The sequence below is a fragment of the Cyclopterus lumpus genome, chromosome 4 (genome assembly GCF_009769545.1).
Source record: "Cyclopterus lumpus isolate fCycLum1 chromosome 4, fCycLum1.pri, whole genome shotgun sequence".
NCBI lineage: Eukaryota > Metazoa > Chordata > Actinopteri > Perciformes > Cyclopteridae > Cyclopterus > Cyclopterus lumpus.
This window is the reverse complement of record NC_046969.1, coordinates 18,320,257-18,339,236: the sequence shown is the minus strand read 5'-3', so window position 1 is coordinate 18,339,236 and position 18,980 is coordinate 18,320,257. Positions and strand designations below refer to the sequence as shown.

The following is an 18,980-nucleotide window of genomic DNA, read 5'->3' as shown; positions in this document are numbered from 1 at the left end:
AGTGTCCTTGGATAGATAAAGGTTATTCATGGGACATCTTTGTACAATTTATAGAGTATCTACATATGCTATTTCTGACCTTTGAGCCAGCTGACCACTGGTTTTGGCGATCCTGTGACCTTACAGGTCAGTTTGATTGTCTGTCCTATCTTTGTTGTGCAGTCAGACAACAGTGACTCAAACACTGGTGGGTCTGTTGAGAGACACAAACGCAAATGCAGAAATCACTCACCAAGCATTGAAAATATTATGCCATACAATCCCCCAAACACAGGACGAGACTAACCCGTTATATCAGAGGTCAATATAAAGCTTTAGGTGTCATTGTAGTTTTAAGAAAATAGCATATTAAGTGATAACAGATACAACAAAAATATTTGATAGTCGTATGATTGACACGCTTACTGTTAGTGGGCAGGCTGGATCGTTGCTGTAGCTCCTTCAGGTCTTTGAGCCAGGAGAGTTTCACCAGGGTGGAGCGGCCCTGCAGTGTGTACCTCCGCACTGAACCCCTGTGCTCGTGCCACAACCCCCAAGACTTTTCATCTCCACCCACAGTCTCCTTTATTTCCACATCATTCAGCTGGGTAGATTGAAAAGTGAGATTCAGAAGAGGACTTATCATCACATCTGTGTATTGCTAAGTTTATTGTAGTGTATTGCTTTACCTACTGTCAGAAAGCAGAGTCTGTGAGACAGCAGGAGAACAGATCTTACCTTCATTTTGTTCTTGAAGGTGTAGGTGTCGCTGTTCATACTGGTGTCTCTTTTCAGCTTACACAGTACAATGCATTCCTTGAAGAGAAAGACTTGTCTTTGGTGCCCTCTAGAGGCCGTCTTAATTTCTGGAGATTCCTCCCACACTGTGAAGACTCCCTAAAGGACAATGAGGACAATCTTTTTTTATCAGAGTTTTTAGTTGACTTAATAGTACAACTTGGTAATAGAAAAGGCTGCCTTACACACTGTTATAAAAACTAAATATTACACTTTTCTGGTGAACAATTTGTACTATTTTCAGCTCAAATAAATGAAATCAAAAACTTGTGACAAAAACTGTTATAACTATTTTGCCGTGGCACTTTATTTTTGCTTAAAGAAACCCCTGGTTAGGTGTTTATGTTCATAATGAACCCTTGTCAGTCATCTGTAGTTACCTGTCTCACAGGCTCGCCCAGGGCGATTAGAGGAGCCGGGTAGTTCTCAATAAGGGACACCTGGTGCAGGTTGTCAGACCTCCAGGGCAGACAGGACACCATGGAGAAGGTATCTTCCAAAAGACAGCAGCTCTGGCCACTTTTGGCTTTGTTCTTGATCAGCTCCTGCCAATAAACACTTTATTTACATCTCAGGCATTCAGCTGACACACATTGAAGGAAAGACAGCAATTTGTGCAACAGATTAAACAAGATTAAATGTGAAGATGAAAATATTTTTATTTTATGGAAATAATAAAATGTCAAGCAGGAAGTGTTTGATTCAGAGTTGCAAGATAAGGAAATGATCAAGGTTTCACACATGTATATGTAAACAATAACACTGTATGCTGACCTTTAGTAAAGCCTGGTAGGTCTGAATCCTTTCCACTGGTCTCTGGAGGAAGGTGAGGACATCCATGACAGGTGCGCCAGGCTCCACAGATTTCGGTAACTCCTGAGGTGTAATGAGCGACAAAGAGCCGTAGATCAGTGTAATAATGCTGCTATTCACCCGAGTGTTAAATGTTAATGTTGAAATGCAAACTGATTTTGTGAATACTTTGAAATACTGTTGGACAGTCATGTCAGTGACGCAGGCCTCTGCTTGTGCTTGTCCCACCATGTAGTGAAGGTATTTCTCAAAGACCTCAGCGTACTTGATCAGATGCATGGCCACGTCGTCGTCTGTGGCACATTCCCTCAGCCCGGGCAGGAGGGACCTGATACAATAATGCCAACATCAGACTTTGATAGTAGAAAAGAACACAGTTCAAAAGGAACATTGGAAAACATCATGCAGACAGCTGTCCACACAAATCTCTACATGAAACATCCAATAATATCTCTAAAGAAATAACTAATAAGAAGTACAATGCGTTTCTTGTGCGTTACCTCTCGTGCAGAAACACAATGTCCTTGACATTTCTGAAAATGATCTCTTTCTGGTTGAGAATGTTCATGGGGACGTGGCGGCTAGAGTCCAAATAATTGAGCTGGTGAGAGGTGAACATCTTCATCTCCTTTACAAACTCCTCCTCTCCATCAATCAGGCCCTGGATCAGTTGGCTAAAGATAAAGGGAAGACAGATTAGATGTGATGCAACTGTATTTTTTTTATACTGTTTTTTATTCGAACAAATAAGTACTCCATCATCACAAAAGCCAAATTATCAACATGTTGGAAGGAATAAGTGAGATAATAACTAAAAAGTAGAAATAGTAATAAACATAAATGCAATTAAACAATGCATGTATCCAATAACAACAGTATTCTGTGACGTTGCTCTCGGTTTATGTAACCTGGCAGTCTATAATTGCACAATAACGGACCTCAAAGCTCTCCTATACTCTTCTCCTGTAGACCCTATTCCATCAAGATCCTCTTGAGGCGCTCTCAGTTGCGGGAAGGTCTCCTATTCAAAAGACTGTTGTTATCAAAAGCCTCTTCACTTCTCATTCCTTGAAGAAATTGTCTCTGCTAAGATTAATGATTCAGAATATATAATGTTTACGCAGTATTAGTGTAGAAACCAAGATTTATACACCATACCTTCCTCTTCTTCTCCAAGTAGGCTGGACACACCCATCCCTGTCTAGCAGGGTTGGTTTTGGTGGGTTTGGTTCTCACCAGCCACCTGTCAGGGTGAACAGAGTCCAGGACCTCTACAAACTGGCCCTCCTTCAGAACAAAACTGTCCTTATTTTCACTGTTTGGACTACAATCCGCACAAGCCACGTACATTTCAAATGTCTGGAGTGAAAAAAGAAAATACATTACATAATATAAGGCTCATACTATCAAATGGGCAGTGTTACTTTTTCAGATTAGGACTACTACTACTTCTATAACTAATACTAATACAGTGCATACGTCCAAAATTGAAAAAAACATTTTTAAAAAGGTACCTCTCGTCTATCCTCTTCCCCTTCTGACTCTGATCCAGAGATGGTACTAGTTAAGGGTGTGTGAGCGCGGTGGTGCTTAGGGGATGGCGTCCTCAGTTTACAATCAAGAGCCCCTCCTATGAATTACAGAGGAAATTTGCTAAAATATACCTAATGGGAAACTTAGTGGGAAGAGGAAGAATTAAACACAGCATTTAAAGATATCAATATAGCTGACCTTTGACCTTCAGTAGATGTTTGGCAGGTTGCGTAGGAGCCATCTGTTCTTTATCATCGTTTGGAGGCACTTGGTCTAATGCTTTTATCCCTTCCCTGTAACAATATGCATATACATTTTGTGTATCTTTATGAGCACAAGATAAAAGACTAGCAATAAAAAAAAGTCAGATAACAACACAGATCTTCTCTCTGACCTTGGTACAGCTGGGCCAGTTCCATCAGGCTCCATCATATCTGGAGCTGTGTCATAATCCGAGGGACTCGACACTGTTGGAAGCAGAAACCATTTAGTACTATCCTCTAAATATATGGTATAAGTAAATCCATATTTGTTGTGATTACATTTGGAGAATATATGTGTAACTCACTGGAGCTGGCAGCAATGAGTGAGGATCCTCGCCTCTCTTGCAGACTTGACATCCGAGTGTCCGGCTCAGTCAGGTTGTAGGTCTCCCACAGAGAGACACTCACACTTTCGACATAGTTTGCAGAATCTGTAGCTGAAGTGGGTATCTGGGTATGAGTCTGAGGCAGATCCTGAGTCTGTGTTTTGGCCTGGGCTTCAGCCTGCCGCGGGTTGAGTTGCAGAGGGGTTATGGCTGCAAGTGGCGGGTGTAAAGGCTTCTGGACTATCGGGGTAGGCTTCTGAGGCTGTGCTACTGTTACATTTCCATTGTACGATGTCATACCAAACTTATTCATCACCTCACACGTATAGACTCCACTGTCAATGGTGGTCAGGTCTCTGATCACCAGTGTGCACACACCATCCTCTGTAGTCTGAATGTGGCATCGCTGGTCATTAATGATTTGTTGGCCGTTTCTTAGCCAGCGTGCTGTGCTGGATTTCCCCTCTACAATACACACTAGAGTGACTGTACCATGAAGATCTGCACTTTGGTTTTTAAACACCTCTTTAAAGACAGGTCGCATGTCTTTGCGGGTTTTGTAGCCTTTGAAGGCAGCTTGGATCCTGACTGCAGCCTCTTGCATTTGTGGTTCATCCTCAACGCTGATGTCAATCTCTGGTGTAGCTTCATTGGGCGGTTGTACCTTCTGGGGCACATTCATTGGAGGAAGAGTAGCGGTTTGGGTCAACCCTTCAGCAGAAGAGGCAGGGGGCTGGGCATTGCTGTGGTTTGCAGTTATCTTAGTCAAAGCCTCTGAGAAGGTTTCATCTTCAGTAATGTAGAGGAGAGGAATGTCTTCTGTCATCTTTGTTGTTTGTTGTTCTTTCTCCCCTCTCATTGGCTCGACTGCCCGTTTCATTTCCTGATCCAGTTCAGGTTCTTTCCTCATGGGTTTTACTGGTTGTTTGATCGCCTGTTTTGTGTTTGTGTCCTTCTCTTTCACAGGTTTCTTAATTTTCTCAATTATTTCAGTGTCTGATGTTACAGATAGTTTCCTCTGGATTCTTGTTTTTTCTTCAACCTCCTTTTTCAAAGACCCTATTGACTGTTTAATTGTCTGATCCTCCATTGTTTTCACGAAAACTCTTGTCATCTGTTGATCATCTTGATCTGTCTCTGTGTCCCTTGATGATTGCTTTTCCATTGCTCCCTTTGCTTTGCTTTTTATCCTCACAGGGGGTTTTGGAGGAGCAAATGCAGCCTCTTTCTCAAACGTCTTCACAGGTTGTTCTACTGATTGATTATTTACAGATGGCACTACTTTTAGTGGCTTCCTCTCTCTCTCTGACTCTGTGGACACAGGCATTTCCACATGGTCTCCTTCAGAATAATTTACAGTAGGCTTTACTGAGTGGACAATGATCTCCTCAATTTCCTTTGGTGGTTCATTTACCCTTGTTACCTTTACTTTAGACCTTACTGGTGGTTTAAAAGGTTCCTCTTCTTCTACTTTGCCCTCCTTGTCTGTAGACTTCTTTTCTTGTGTTGTCGTATACCCAATAAACCTTTCTGATGGTTTCACAGGCTGTTTCTCATCCTCACTGTTCTTCCACTGGACTTTTCCTGGATGGCTTTCCTTCCTCTCAACTTCACTTGTTTTCTCTGAAGGCTTTCCTGCGTGTTTCTGTTCAACTTCATTTTCTTTGGTCGTCAGTTCAAACACAGTGTCTCCTTGAACCCGGTCTGACTGACTTGTATTATGATCAACCTGGACTAATTTCTCTGAATTCCTTCCTGGTTTTCTCTTCTCCATGAAAACGTCTTTCTCTGTTTCCAAAGGCCTTGCTGTCTCTTCCACCTCCCTGTCTACCCCATCCTCCTTCCCCAGTAGTCTTATTGACTTGTCAACTTTCTTGACCACCTCATTGTCTTTCTCCTTAGGGCTTTCGTTCTTTGCACCATCAAAGTATTTCTCTGTAGACCTTGCAGGTTGGATGCCCTGCTTTTGGTCAAACAATGGCTCTGCATCTTTTTCTAAACTTGTAATAGATGCTTTCCTATTCACTCTCTTTTTTGGCTCTGGAGGAACTGGTTTGGGCTCTTGGAGTTCAGGCTTCTGGTCCAATGGAGTTGGAGTTGGTTTGGAAACCGTGCTCTTTGCCTGAGGCAGTATCGTTGGAGGCTCTACCTTTGGTGGAGTCGGTTGTAGCGCTAGACAAGAGAATTAAACATATTTTGTTGACAATGGTTTTATGTGTGGTGGAGGTTGGACAGAAAGGGAGCATGATTAAATGTATCTTGTTCCTGTAATGTTGCCAATTAGATATCAAAATGCACACACCTTTCACTGACACAGTAGCAGTGGTCGCTGCACTTCCTGCTTGACACGTGTAGCTGTCACTGTCTTCAGGTTTGAGCTCCTTGATGTGCAGCTGATGGAGGCAGCCATCCTGCTTCATCTCATACTTCCTGCTGGCTCTCAGTGGCAGCCTGTTCTTCCTCCATTGCACTGACACTCCAGGCTTAGACACCTCACAGTACAAAGAGGCTGTACCTCCCTCTTCAGCCTCCACACTTTCTAAGTCTTCCTTGAAGAATGGTGGTAGCTCTGGGAAATGGGTGCAGATTGTAAAAAGCATACATTTTCAGCATAATGGGAAAAGGTATAATACACACAATATCATGACCTTTTGTGTCAATGTATTATGTTGTTGGGTTTGCAATATGGGCAAAAGAATATGTTGTTGTAGCCAATCATAGGAACATTACTTAAACTTGTTTTGTGAAGGTTTGAATACATTGTTAACACTGGATTTTGAACATACACACCGTTCACTGACACAGTAGCAGTGGTCTCTGCACTTCCTGCTTGACAAGTGTAGCTGCCACTGTCTTCAGGTTCGAGATCCTTGATGTGCAGCTGGAGGAGGCAGCCATCTTGCTTCATCTCATACTTCCTGTTCGCTCTCAGTGGCAGCCTGTTCTTCTTCCATTGTACCGACACTCCAGCTTTGGACAGATCGCAGCACAGAGAGGCTGTGCCTCCCTCCTCAGCCTCCACACTTTGTAATTCTTTGTTGAAGAATGGTGGGAGCTCTGGGAAATGAGTGCAGATTGTAAAAAGCATACATCTTCAGTGTAATGGGAAAAGGTATAGCTAATACCAGAAAAGGACAACATTATATTTTGTAATACATACAGTATCATAACCTTTGTGTCAACTTATTATGTTGTTGGGTTTGCAATATGGGCAAAATAATATGTACACGTTGTAGCCAATCATAGGAACATTACTTAAAATTGTTTTGTGAAGGTTTGAATACATTGTTAACACTGGATTTTGAACATACACACCGTTCACTGACACAGTAGCAGTGGTCTCTGCACGTCCTGCTTGACAAGTGTAGCTGCCACTGTCTTCAGGTTCGAGATCCTTGATGTGCAGCTGGAGGAGGCAGCCATCTTGCTTCATCTCATACTTCCTGTTCGCTCTCAGTGGCAGCTTGTTCTTCTTCCATTGTACCGACACTCCAGTCTTAGACAGCTCACAGCACAGAGATACTGTACCTCCCTCCTCAGCCTTTACATGTAATAAGTCTTTCTTGAAGAGTGGTGGGAGCTCTGAGAAAAAGATATGGATTGGACAAACTTTAGTGTAATGGGAAAATGCTTGAAACCTAAATGGAAGAGGACCAAATTGTCTTTAATGATGTATAAAGATTTGTGAGCAAAGGTACAATGTAGATTTTTCGGAACTGTAATAATAGCAGCTCAGTATATACAAGAACGTTTAGACAAACATTAGTAGCCTACTTCAAATGTTGGCATGCGGTTAAATGTATGTATTGCAAAAACTGATCTTTTGTTGCCAATGCACACACCTTTCACTGACACAGTAGCAGTGGTCTCAGTACTCTCTGCTTGACATGTGTAGCTGCCGCTGTCGTCAGGTATGAGATCCTTGATGTGGAGCTGGAGAAGGCAGCCATCTTGTTTCATCTCATACTTCCTGTTCGCACTCAGTGGCAGCCTGTTCTTCTTCCATTGTACCGACACTCCAGCTTTGGACAGCTCGCAGCACAGAGAGGTTGTGCCTCCCTCCTCAGCCTCCACACTTTGTAATTCTTTGTTGAAGAATAGCATAAGCTCTGCAAATATGGGTATGGATTGGGGGAAAAAAACATAATTATACATCTTAAGGGGAATCGGAGAATGCTTGAGTCCTAAGAAAAAGGAGGAAATGTGTTTGCTAATGCAGATATCATCAAAGCTTTTCAACCAACTTAAAGTGTAGATAGCTGAAAAAGAATAACAGCCACATAACATATTCCATAAACTTCAGAGAATCTCAAGAATGTATACTACGGTTTTGCTGTGTGCCCAAATGCATGCAAAGCCAATACTAAACTGTTCACTGCCAAATGCACAAACCTTTCACTGTCACAGTTGAAGTGGTCTCTGCACTCTCTGCTTGACATGTGTAGCTGCCTCTGTCCTCGGGTTTGAGATCCTTGATGTGCAGCTGGAGGAGGCAGCCATCTTGTTTCATCTCATACTTCCTGCTGGCTCTCAGTGGCAGCTTGTTCTTCCTCCATTGTACTAGTACTCCAGGCTTAGACAGCTCACAGCACAGAGAGGCTGTATCTCCCTCCTCAGCCTCCACATTTACCAAGTCTTTCTTAAAGAATGGAGGGAGCTCTGAGAAAATCAGCAAGGCAAAACAGAATTGAACATGCAATGGGGAAATTGCTCAAAACCTCACCAGCACAAAATTTGTTTTTGGAAAACTTATTTTCTAAGTAAACGGTGTTACCATATACAAGTGTAGGCTAACATAATGAGTACCAGATCAACTAGAGAGAGTTCAGGAAATAATTTCAGAATAAAATGGAGTTCTGATAGAGTCATAATTCTCCAAAATGCACACACCTTTCACTGTCACAGTAGCAGTGGTCTCTGCACTTTCTGCTTGACATGTGTAGCTGCCTCTGTCCTCAGGTTTGAGATCATTGATGTGGAGCTGGAGGAGGCAGCCATCTTGCTTCATGTCATACTTCCTGCTGGCTGTTAGTGAGACCCTGTTCTTCCTCCATTGTACAGATACGCCAGGTTTGGACAGCTCACAGTACAGAGAGGCGGTACCTCCCTCCTCTACCTTCATGTTCTGCAATTCTTCTTTGAAAAATGGTGGGAGTTCTGTGAAATATAAAATGTTTAGGGAGTAACATATTGGCTTGTTTTTGGAGAGCAGAAATTAATTTTAAGACACAATCAAGTTAAGGCTAAAAAAAATGATTTACTTGACTATGAAATGAAATATTATGTTTCAGCCATGTGAACAACTAATCATTTGAAAATAGTTTTCCATGATGTAGAGCTATACTGTAAAATGTGCCATGCAGATTTCCAAATGAACAAACCTTTTACAGACACAGTAGCAGTGGTCTCTGCTCTTTGTGCTTGACATGAGTAGCTTCCACTGTCTTCAGGTTTGAGTTCTTTGATGTGGAGCTGGAGGAGGCAGCCATCCTGTTTCATCTCGTACTTCCTGCCGGCTCTCAGTGGCAGCTTGTTCTTATTCCATTGTACTGGTACACCAGGCTTAGACAGCTCACAACACAGGGAGGCTGTACCTCCTTCTTTAGCATTCACGTTATGCAATTCCTCTTTGAAAAAAGCTCGGAGCTCTGGGAGAAGTAGGAGGGCAAGAGAATGATGAAGAAAAAGGTCTTAGCGTAATGGAAGAAACATCTAAGACTTTAGCAAGTAAGACCCAAATAAGCAGTTGAAAGCACATTAATGTTTTTGCAGCCAACTTCTGTAATAGATCATCAGTGGACTTTGCTCCGTATCACAATACATCATACTGTATATATTTTCAGGAAGTTCTGATTATCACAAACATTTTTGAAAAATTACTATCTTTAGATCATGCTTACATTTAAAATGAAATATCCATTCAACCCATTTAATGCACCAACCTTTTACTGACACAGTAGCAGTGGTCTCAGCACTCTCTGCTTGACATGTGTAGCTGCCTCTGTCCTCAGGTTTGAGATCATTGATGTCGAGCTGGAGGAGGCAGCCGTCCTGCTTCATCTCATACTTCCTGTTCGCTCTCAGTGGCAGCCTGTTCTTCTTCCATTGTACCGACACTCCAGCTTTAGACAGCTCGCAGCACAGAGAGGCTGTGCCTCCCTCCTCAGCCTCCACACTTCTTAATTCTTTCTTGAAGAATGGAGGTAGCTCTGATGAAAAGGGTTAGGAAGAACACATTTATACATCTTGGTATAGCGTGTTCGTTTAGTATAATAGTACATGCAGCCTTTGAGTTTCAGAACCAGAGGTTCACTGTTGCGAATATGTGGGCTGGATTGCATTCAGTACTGTCAACAAAATGCACTGATTCAATTCAATTTGGAAACATTTGTGTGGCAATTTCTACATTGGAAAATGTTCTAAAAAGTAGTGAATATCTGTATTTTCTGATGTAGTAAACATTTTCAGTACATTGAATTGTGTTGTGTGGTAAAATGCAAACAGAGCTACTGTTCACTGCCAAATGCACACACCTTTCACTGACACAGTAGCAGTGGTCTCTGCGCTTCCTGCTTGACATGTGTAATTGTCACTGTCCTCCAGTTTGAGCTCCTTGATGTTGAGCTGGAGGAGGCAGCCGTCCTGCCTGATCTCGTACTTCCTGCTGGCTCTTAGTGGCAGCCTGTTCTTCATCCATTGAATCGGCACTCCCAGTTTAGAGAGCTCGCAGTACAGAGAGGCTGAACCTCCCTCCTCGACATCCACACTTTGCAGTTCTTCTTGGAAGAATGGTGGGAGCTCTGGGAAAAGGAGAGAAAGAGTTATGTGGGTTAATAATGTAGTAATTTAGTGTAGCATTATAGTATAGTTTGACTAAGTTAATTAAAACATCTTTTTTTAAAGCAGGCGTAACATTTATCATTCCAAGGGAGGAAGGTAAGCATTACAGTCTCTACCTCTTTTTCATTAGAATGTGTATCAACAATCTATCTAAAAGCAACATTACTTCCATTTGTACCTGTTACAGTAAGTTTGAGACTACTCTGCACATCTCCTGTATCACAGGAGTATGTGCCAGTATCCAGGGGATCCACATCATGGATGAGCAATAGGTTGACTTTTCCCTCTTTGCGTATCTCATATTTATCACTATTTTGGAGGGGGATGTGGTTGAGCCTCCACGTAACTGGCGAGGTAAAATCGGAGATTGTGCAGGACAAAGTGGCTGTCTCTCCTTCCATGATCACAGTGTCTTTAGGCTTCTCCTCAAATACAACTAGAATGTGAAATCAAAGCGCACTTTAGGATGACTCAGGGGAAAGCATTTAGCTGAAATAACACACCACTGAATTCTGCTGAATAGATTTTAAAAAGCACTCTTTGCTTCATGCGAATGCTCACCTTTGGCCTTCGGAACAACCAGCAGACGTGCAGAGGTCCTCTCCTCCCCAACCACAAATGCCACAATGCCCGTCTCTTCAGGTGTTGTCATGGTGAGGACCAGTCGGTGATGGCGATCCTGCCACGTCATCTGGTTCATCTCGTTCTTCTGCAGAGGGCTGGAGCCGAGCCACCAGACGCCCTCACTCACGTCTGCGTGGCTCAGCTCACACACAAACACGGCATCCTCACCCGCTGTCACGGTTATACCTTGCAGCTCTGTGACAATCCGCACGCGCTCTGTGGAGGAAGAGGAAGCTATATGCAGCTGGCTTTTTAGAGATGGAATGGGAAATATTTACAACAACTTTAGATGAGAGAGACCTGTTGTTTTTATTCATGGCACATGTATTCTACTGTAAATGAGTTAGTCAAATATATCAGTATAAAAGGGATAACATTCTGTAGCATCCACCTACCCCTCACGATCAGCTTGGCAGTGCTCTTCTTGCCTCTGGTGATACAGCAGTACTCTCCAGCATCCTCCAAATTAAGTTTCTTGATCTCTAGTGTGTGTGTGGGGCCATTCTTCTTTAAAATGTACTGCCCCCCTTCTTCCACCACAGTGTTGTCCTTCTTCCAAGTGACAGGAACAGAAGCACTGGAAACTTCACAAGACAGCAGCACAGATTTCCCTTCCGTCACCGCTTGGCTTTCCAGCTCCTTTTCAAAGAACACTGATGCTGCCGCTGGTAACAGAAGGAAAGGAAACGTTGTGTTGCTGAAAATACAAAATACTGACGTAAATATGTTCGGCTTTATTCCCACACTTTTAAGCTGAAAGATGGATCATTAAAGATGACTGCAACAACAACTATGAAACACAAGGAAAGTTTGAAGTGTAAGTACAAATGGCAACGTGTCAAATACCTCTCACGTTGACTTCAGCCGTTGTCTTCTGCTCTCCCAATACACAGCTGTACTCCCCGACATCCTCGGGCTGGATGTTTTTGATGTTCATCTCAGCTGTCTTCCCCTTCAGTGTCATCTGATATCTTCCCCCATGATGGAGCTGGTCCTCCGCTTTCCACCACTGCACAGGAACCCCGGCCCTGGACAGCTCACAGCGGAGGGACACGTTGCCTCCTTCGGGGGCCTCCTGGTTCTTCAGACCCATTTTAAAGGTGAGGGGGATAGCTGTGGAAAAAGTTTGTGTTGTATTGTTTTTTGTTTGCTTTTATGTTAGCCTTCCTTTGACTTTCATGAGGTGAAAACACTGTACTTTTGAGAACAGAAAAAATAGCCAATATTTATGGCCAATATCACATGGGGAAAAAAAAGTAATTAATAACAACAACAACAAATTAAGAACACTTCAAGAGGTAGGGTAGGCTGCTTCCTTGAAAGATAATATGTTCATTATTTTACTCCCTCATTCCTTTAAATACAAAATATAATATAAGAATAATAATCAGAAATGCCTTTTTTTGTTAAATTCCAAAACCCTCAACACTCGCATGTAATTGCAATCTTCGCTTACGTGTAATGGTGATGTTGGCTGTGGTCTTGACGTCCCCGTAGACACAGCTGTAAAGTCCGCTGTCTTCCAGCTGTGCGTTTTTGATGGTCAGCTCCATGGTGCTGTTTCGATTTTTAATCTGGTACTTAAAGTTATTCTTCAGCACTTCTTGTCCTTTCCTCCACTCCACAGCAAGGCCGGGCTTCGACAGCTCACAGTTCAACGTCACGCTGTTCTCCTCCTCCACCTGCTGGTTCCTTAACTTTGTCTTGAATGTGATGGGAGGAGCTGCAAGGACAAGAACCAACGACTGGTAGTTTTCTTTGTAAATGTTCAGTTAATCAGTAGCGGTTACTTTGAAATTCTTATTCCTAATTTTAAATTGTATAACATCTTTTATTGATTTATCTAATTTTACTTTACCCTATTTTAGTCAGTTCTCTCAATTTAATTAAATCTAAGAAAGGCTTTCAGCGTGGGGGTTTCTACTTTACCTTTGACGGTGAGCTCAGCAGTGGATTGGGTGTCTTTGGTCTTGCAGGTGTATTTCCCAGCATCACTCTCCTCAGTGTTGTTGATGATAAGTTTAGTGAGACGTCCCTCCTGTTTCATCTCGTATTTGTATCCAGGTTTGAGGATGACTCTGCCTTTTCTCCAGTCCACTGGAGCTCCAGGTTTGGAGAGCTCACAGCAGAAAACTCCACTGTTCCCTTCCTTCACCTCCAAATTCTCCACCTCTTGTTTAAATGTTACAGGAATTGCTGAGGGAAAACAAATTAAGACAAATTGGAATACTGCACTCTTACTTTAATTTGAACAGAACATAATTGACCAAAACATCTCAAATGTTTGTTTTCTAGGAAAGAACAAATAACCAGCTGCACAGTGTCTTTTCATATAAAACATACCTCTTACTTTGATGTCAGCTGAAGTCACAACAGTGCCAACAAAACAGCTATACTCCCCCAAATCTGTGAGAGTCAAATTTCTGATCAGCAACTCTGCCATCCTGCCCTCCTGTTTCATCTGATATTTGTCTCCCTCCGTCAGAAGTTGAGCATCTTTCCTCCACTCCACTGGGACTCCGGGTTTAGAAAGCTCACAGCGCAGTGTCACACTGCCCTCCTCAACAGCTTCCTGGTTCTTCAACTTTTGCTTGAACGTTACCGGGATTGCTGAGGAATGAATGCGAAAATACTGCATAAGATGTGCAAATTGCCAAAGCGTAATTAAAGATTTTCTGATTACGTAATGGCTCTCACCAGTGATGATGATGGTGGCCGTAGTTGTTATGTCATCACAGACACAGCTGTATGTGCCACTGTCTTCGGGCTGGCTTTTTCTGATGAGGAACTCCAAGGTGGAGCCACTCTGCTTCATCTGGTATTTCTCTCCGTTGGTCAACGCGTTGTCTTCCTTCTTCCACTGCACTGGAGTGCCAGGTTTGGAGAGCTCACAGCACAGTGTTACTCCGTTGCCTTCCTGCACCTGGACATTCCTCAGTTCTTGAAGGAATTTGATGGGCCGCTCTAGAGTAAACCACAGGGGGGAAATATCTAAATGATTGGAAACATGTTCATATGAGGAATGTCTGTTTTGCTGCTTTGTTGTCAAGTTAGCGCAACCAAAGCCTTGACATCAGATATATGTCACGTGGTCTCATTTTAGGTGTTGGTTTCTTTGGGATAAACACAAAAGGTACTGCAACGTTACGAGCCAAAACGCCAGAAGCATCATCATAAACAGAAAAGCAAAGGGTATCAAAGACACAGCTCGTATACAATACACAATGGTTCCAAGTTCTGGCAAGTATAACGGCAGCAAAAGTGTCATCAAAAATAACTTGACTTTTTTTTAGCTGTGCTATAATACCAACAACATGCATCCCTTATTCTACCACTTACTGATATATTACAATTTTCAACCAATCAAATATTATGCAACTTGTGAAATCCACTGAAACAAAAATAACTGTGCATTGCTTCTGTCAATTTAGTTATGTGTTATTTTACTCTTTACTGATTCAGTTGTATTTAGCATGTTTATGTTTTAGCTTTTCATATATTGTACGTATATATGAGCTCTTTGAGTGCATTCAAAAGCACCAAAGCAAAAATAATGTAACTTCTTGTAATAGTGTATGCAGTACTCACCATTCACAATGATCCTAGCTTTTGTGCTTTCTTCTCCACATATACAGGTGTAATCTCCAGCATCATCCAGACTAAGGTCCGCAACCTTCATCTCCACCTGCAGGTCCTTCTTCCTCATCTGATATTTGTCTCCATTTTTCAGCAGCTCTCCTCCTCTCCTCCACTCCACCGAAGGGGCAGGTTTGTTGAGTTCACAGCGCAGAACCATACTGTTGCCCTCCGTCACGTCCTGGTTAACTAGTGGCATCTTAAAACGTGCTGGTAAATCTGTCAATAATAGTACAATCTTGTATTAAAAAAAAATTGAAATCAACTAAATGGAAAAAAAACAGGAAAAGTACTTCCGACACTTATAATTAATGATCACATGAGAATTCATTCTCAAAATGAAAATGTTTTTTTTGCAGCCTGAACAGCTTAACGTTTTACAGAAAATAAAGATTTAGAGCCAAATAAAGATTGGAGAGCTAATCTAATTTGGACCAAAACAGCTAAAGAGGAAACATGGTAATAGTCATATGATCATGCACAATTCTACTGCATTCAATAACGCATTTCCTTGTCTGACAAGGAACATAATCAATATTACATGGAAGTTACATTGTAGCAGTGAAGTAAACAACACATCAGGTATGTTCACAAGACAATCTGACATGCTCATAATCAGTTGTTCTACTAAACTAACTCATTTCAAACTGGACGGTGGAATGAATTTTATGGTATGATATTACATATCAAACATGTAATATCACTGACGTGAAAAACACTGAAGCTAATACTGATGCTCGAATTTAGTTACAGTTTGGGATGCATGTAATTGCAAACTATTGCCTATACATCCCACATGACATGAATCCACATCCCATCGACTGTATCTGTTCACCCAGCTGATGAGAAGTAATGTACAGTACACGCCAAGTACTGTAACATTATCCATAAGCAGGACAAGATATGAAACGATCTCTCCATTGAGCTTTAGTGAAGCCACATAATGGAGCTCACACAGTGCTAATACACACTGGGTCTATTTTGTATTACTACGTTAGAGCTGACCTCTTTGGCGTCTGCGCTCAGGTGATTCTGTTGAATACATTGGGAGAATTACAAAATATATATATTCAAGAAATGTGCTTCATAAAATAATGAATTCAACAAATGTTGGGGAGTTTTGACTTGAATTTCTCTTACCTTGGACAGTGAGCTCAGCAGTCGACTGGCTGTCTTTAGTCTTGCAGATGTATTTGCCAGCATCGCTCTCCTCAGTGTTGTTGATGATAAGTTTGGTGAAAGGTCCCTCCTGCTTCATCTGGTATTTGTCTCCAGGCTTTAGGATCGCCCTGCCTTTCCTCCACTCCACTGGAGCTCCGGGTTTGGAGAGCTCACAGCAGAAAACTCCACTGTCCCCTTCCTTCACCTCCAGGCGCTGGATCTCTCGTTTGAATGTCACAGGCAGTGCTGTTGTGGGTAAAGTAGAAAACTCTGTATTCATTGATAGCTGTCGTTGATTTGCTAGCTGTCGCTTCCTCTTGATCAAATGCTCTTCCCTCATGCTCTTCTCTCATTCCTAGAGTTGTTTTCTTTTGTTGCAAAACAAGAAGTACGTTCTTCCATTTTCCTACTTCTCCTTAATACCATTAAAACAACACTTTGGTATCATATGTATGGGTTTTGGAATTGTGTGCTTGAGATGTGTAGTTATGTATCAATAAGTCACTTTAGTAAATAAGAGATCTACTGAGACAGATCAGCTCAGTCATGGACTATCCAAGAGCGGCACCCATAACAGCTTTTTAGATATCCTCATCACAATGACTTGTTTATAACCATACAATCATTATCTTAAATGTACTGCAAATCTAATATGGCCAACAGATGTGTTCTCATTGTTCTTTGCACGCTTCAAACTTACATTTCACTTTGACTTCAGCGGTGGTTTTCTGATCTCCTGTGATGCAGCTGTACTTCCCTGCATCTTCTGGCTGGACGTTGAGAATGGTCATCTGCGCTGTCTTTCCTTCTAGCTTCATCTGATACTTCCCCCGATATATCTGCTCAGATATCAGCTCAGTGTCTCTCTGCCACTGCACCGGGACTCCCTTCTTTGACAGCTCACAGCGTAAAGTCACACTGTTCCCTTCTTCAGCCTCCAGGCTCTTCAGACTTACTTTAAATGTGGCGGGAACAGCTGTGGAGCAAAATAAAAATACTCTCTTATACATGTGAACTAGAACACAAGCAAGATCATTAACCCCAAGAGACTCATACACCCAGACAGGGGATCTAACAGCAGGTCAACAGCATAAGCCACATACAAGTGGATTACATCATCTGAAAGCTGAGAACATCCCTGTGCTCCTTTATGTCTTTATTCTGGAAATTGCTCACAAACCCCCTTATTGTCACTATACCTAGGAAGGCTATACATCCTCTAAATGCTGAAGATCTCTAGTTTATTGTTGTAAAGTTCCATGAGGCTATGATTATGTTAGAGGTCATGACAGGTCAAAAAGCCTCGCTACAATGAAATGGCTAGTATGGGGACTAACATCATCACATTTACAATTGGGCTCATTGGATCCACAAGAGTCATAGTATTCCAGTCTTACTCAATGTATGCACTTTCAAGACTGCTTAGATATATTCAAATACACTGTTTTTAGTATATGCAAAAATAATACTTTTATACCACGTGCAAAAAACTGCTTGGATTTGTTCCCAAACTGCATTCGATTAGCATAATTGTATGTTAGTGGGCGTGTCTGGAAAGCTAAAATGTAGCCTTACTTTGAAACGTCATTTAGCCTCCTTCTGGTAAGCTAGCTAGGACTTGCTTGGTTGGTTGCCGGAAGTCATCTAGTTTCATATTCAATATCTTCATTCTAGCTTTAAATCAGAGCCTGCTACAAGGAAAGCCTCTCAATGTCCTAATGTCGGACGGAAATCCCACTGGTCTGAAGCGATTTACAAGTAGCTCAAAATACTTGTAAAAAAGGATAGATTCACAATAAACAAAGAAACGAGAAGGTGTGCTTCACTTCACTCATCTCACACATTGAACATACCAATAACTTTAACAGTGGCCTTTGTCCTCTGCTCTCTACACACACAGGTGTAGACCCCGCTGTCCTCTGGTTCAGCGTCTCTGATGATCAACTCGAGTGCCGAGCCCCTCTGCTTAATCTGGTACTTCTCTCCGTTCTCCACCAGATCTCCCCCAAGCCTCCACTCCACTGGGACACCCGCTTTAGAGATCTCACAATCCAGCGAGATGCCGTGTCCTTCCTCCACTTGGACGTTCTTCAGTTTTTGCTTGAAGGTGACGGGAAGAGCTGACAGGCAAAGATGAAGTCAGGTCATGAGAAATAAATGGATAATCACGAGAATTTAATGAACTGCCATCTATGTTTGTGTATTATTGTGCTATTTTGCTTAAAACTAAATGGTGTGCTTTGACTTGATGAGAAGAATGCAAACAAAGTTTAGCATCTTGCTAAATGATTGAGAGTTGTCATTGCAACTATTATATTTTCCTTTCATAAATGCTCAGATCTGTAGCATGATTCGATATCAAAACCAAAATATTTTTACACTTTAACTCTTTTAAAAAAAATAACCTTTAGTTTATTGTGGCAATCAAAGTTCCCATGCACAGTTGGCAAGGCTTGTATGCACATTGTTTAGAAAATATATTTCAGTTTTTGTATTGCTCTTTTAATTACCTTTTGTTATAATAAATGCTACCTGAGTAACTTATCGTACAAAGAACATAATTACCTAATTACCTAATTCTGTCTTTTATTAATATGTCTTCCTGCTCCATTTCAAAAGTAAAACACAATAAAACTAATTAAATCACAAACACCTACCATTAACAGTCAGCGTTGCAGTGGTCTCTATGCTTCCACAGATGCATGTGTAGATGTCGCTGTCCTCAGGCATAACATCAAATATCCTCAGTTCAATTAGCACTTCTCTCTGTCTCATATGATATTTATCTCCACTCTTGATGAGTTCAGTCCCGCTCTTCATCCACTCCACGGTGTGACCGGACTTTGACAGCTCACAGCGTAGCACTGCGGTGTTGCCCTCCTCAATCAGCACATTCCTCAGCTTCTGCTTGAAGGCTATTGGGAGAGCTGAGGAGTCACAGGTAAGTATATTCAAAATTACTGATAATTATCAACATTATTTGTCCCTAAAACCCATTAGCCCATTA

The 18,980-nt window shown here is 41.9% G+C and overlaps 1 protein-coding gene across 1 annotated transcript in view; it reads right to left on the bottom strand.

The window, feature by feature from the left end:
• obscna (obscurin, cytoskeletal calmodulin and titin-interacting RhoGEF a) overlaps positions 1–18,980 on the bottom strand; it is a 39,039-nt gene that overhangs the window by 12,588 nt on the left and 7,471 nt on the right. The window contains 35 exon segments of the mRNA XM_034530416.1: positions 80–193; positions 406–583; positions 718–876; positions 1,158–1,322; positions 1,552–1,650; positions 1,744–1,918; positions 2,091–2,264; positions 2,529–2,611; positions 2,749–2,949; positions 3,105–3,220; positions 3,322–3,416; positions 3,518–3,590; positions 3,692–5,884; positions 6,015–6,281; positions 6,503–6,769; positions 7,028–7,294; positions 7,555–7,821; positions 8,105–8,371; positions 8,603–8,869; positions 9,094–9,360; positions 9,655–9,921; positions 10,246–10,512; positions 10,731–10,988; positions 11,114–11,392; positions 11,572–11,841; positions 12,023–12,289; positions 12,633–12,899; positions 13,106–13,372; positions 13,520–13,786; positions 13,874–14,140; positions 14,765–15,031; positions 15,953–16,219; positions 16,674–16,949; positions 17,872–18,093; positions 18,631–18,900. Coding sequence (XP_034386307.1) covers positions 80–193; positions 406–583; positions 718–876; positions 1,158–1,322; positions 1,552–1,650; positions 1,744–1,918; positions 2,091–2,264; positions 2,529–2,611; positions 2,749–2,949; positions 3,105–3,220; positions 3,322–3,416; positions 3,518–3,590; positions 3,692–5,884; positions 6,015–6,281; positions 6,503–6,769; positions 7,028–7,294; positions 7,555–7,821; positions 8,105–8,371; positions 8,603–8,869; positions 9,094–9,360; positions 9,655–9,921; positions 10,246–10,512; positions 10,731–10,988; positions 11,114–11,392; positions 11,572–11,841; positions 12,023–12,289; positions 12,633–12,899; positions 13,106–13,372; positions 13,520–13,786; positions 13,874–14,140; positions 14,765–15,031; positions 15,953–16,219; positions 16,674–16,949; positions 17,872–18,093; positions 18,631–18,900 — 9,672 coding nt within the window.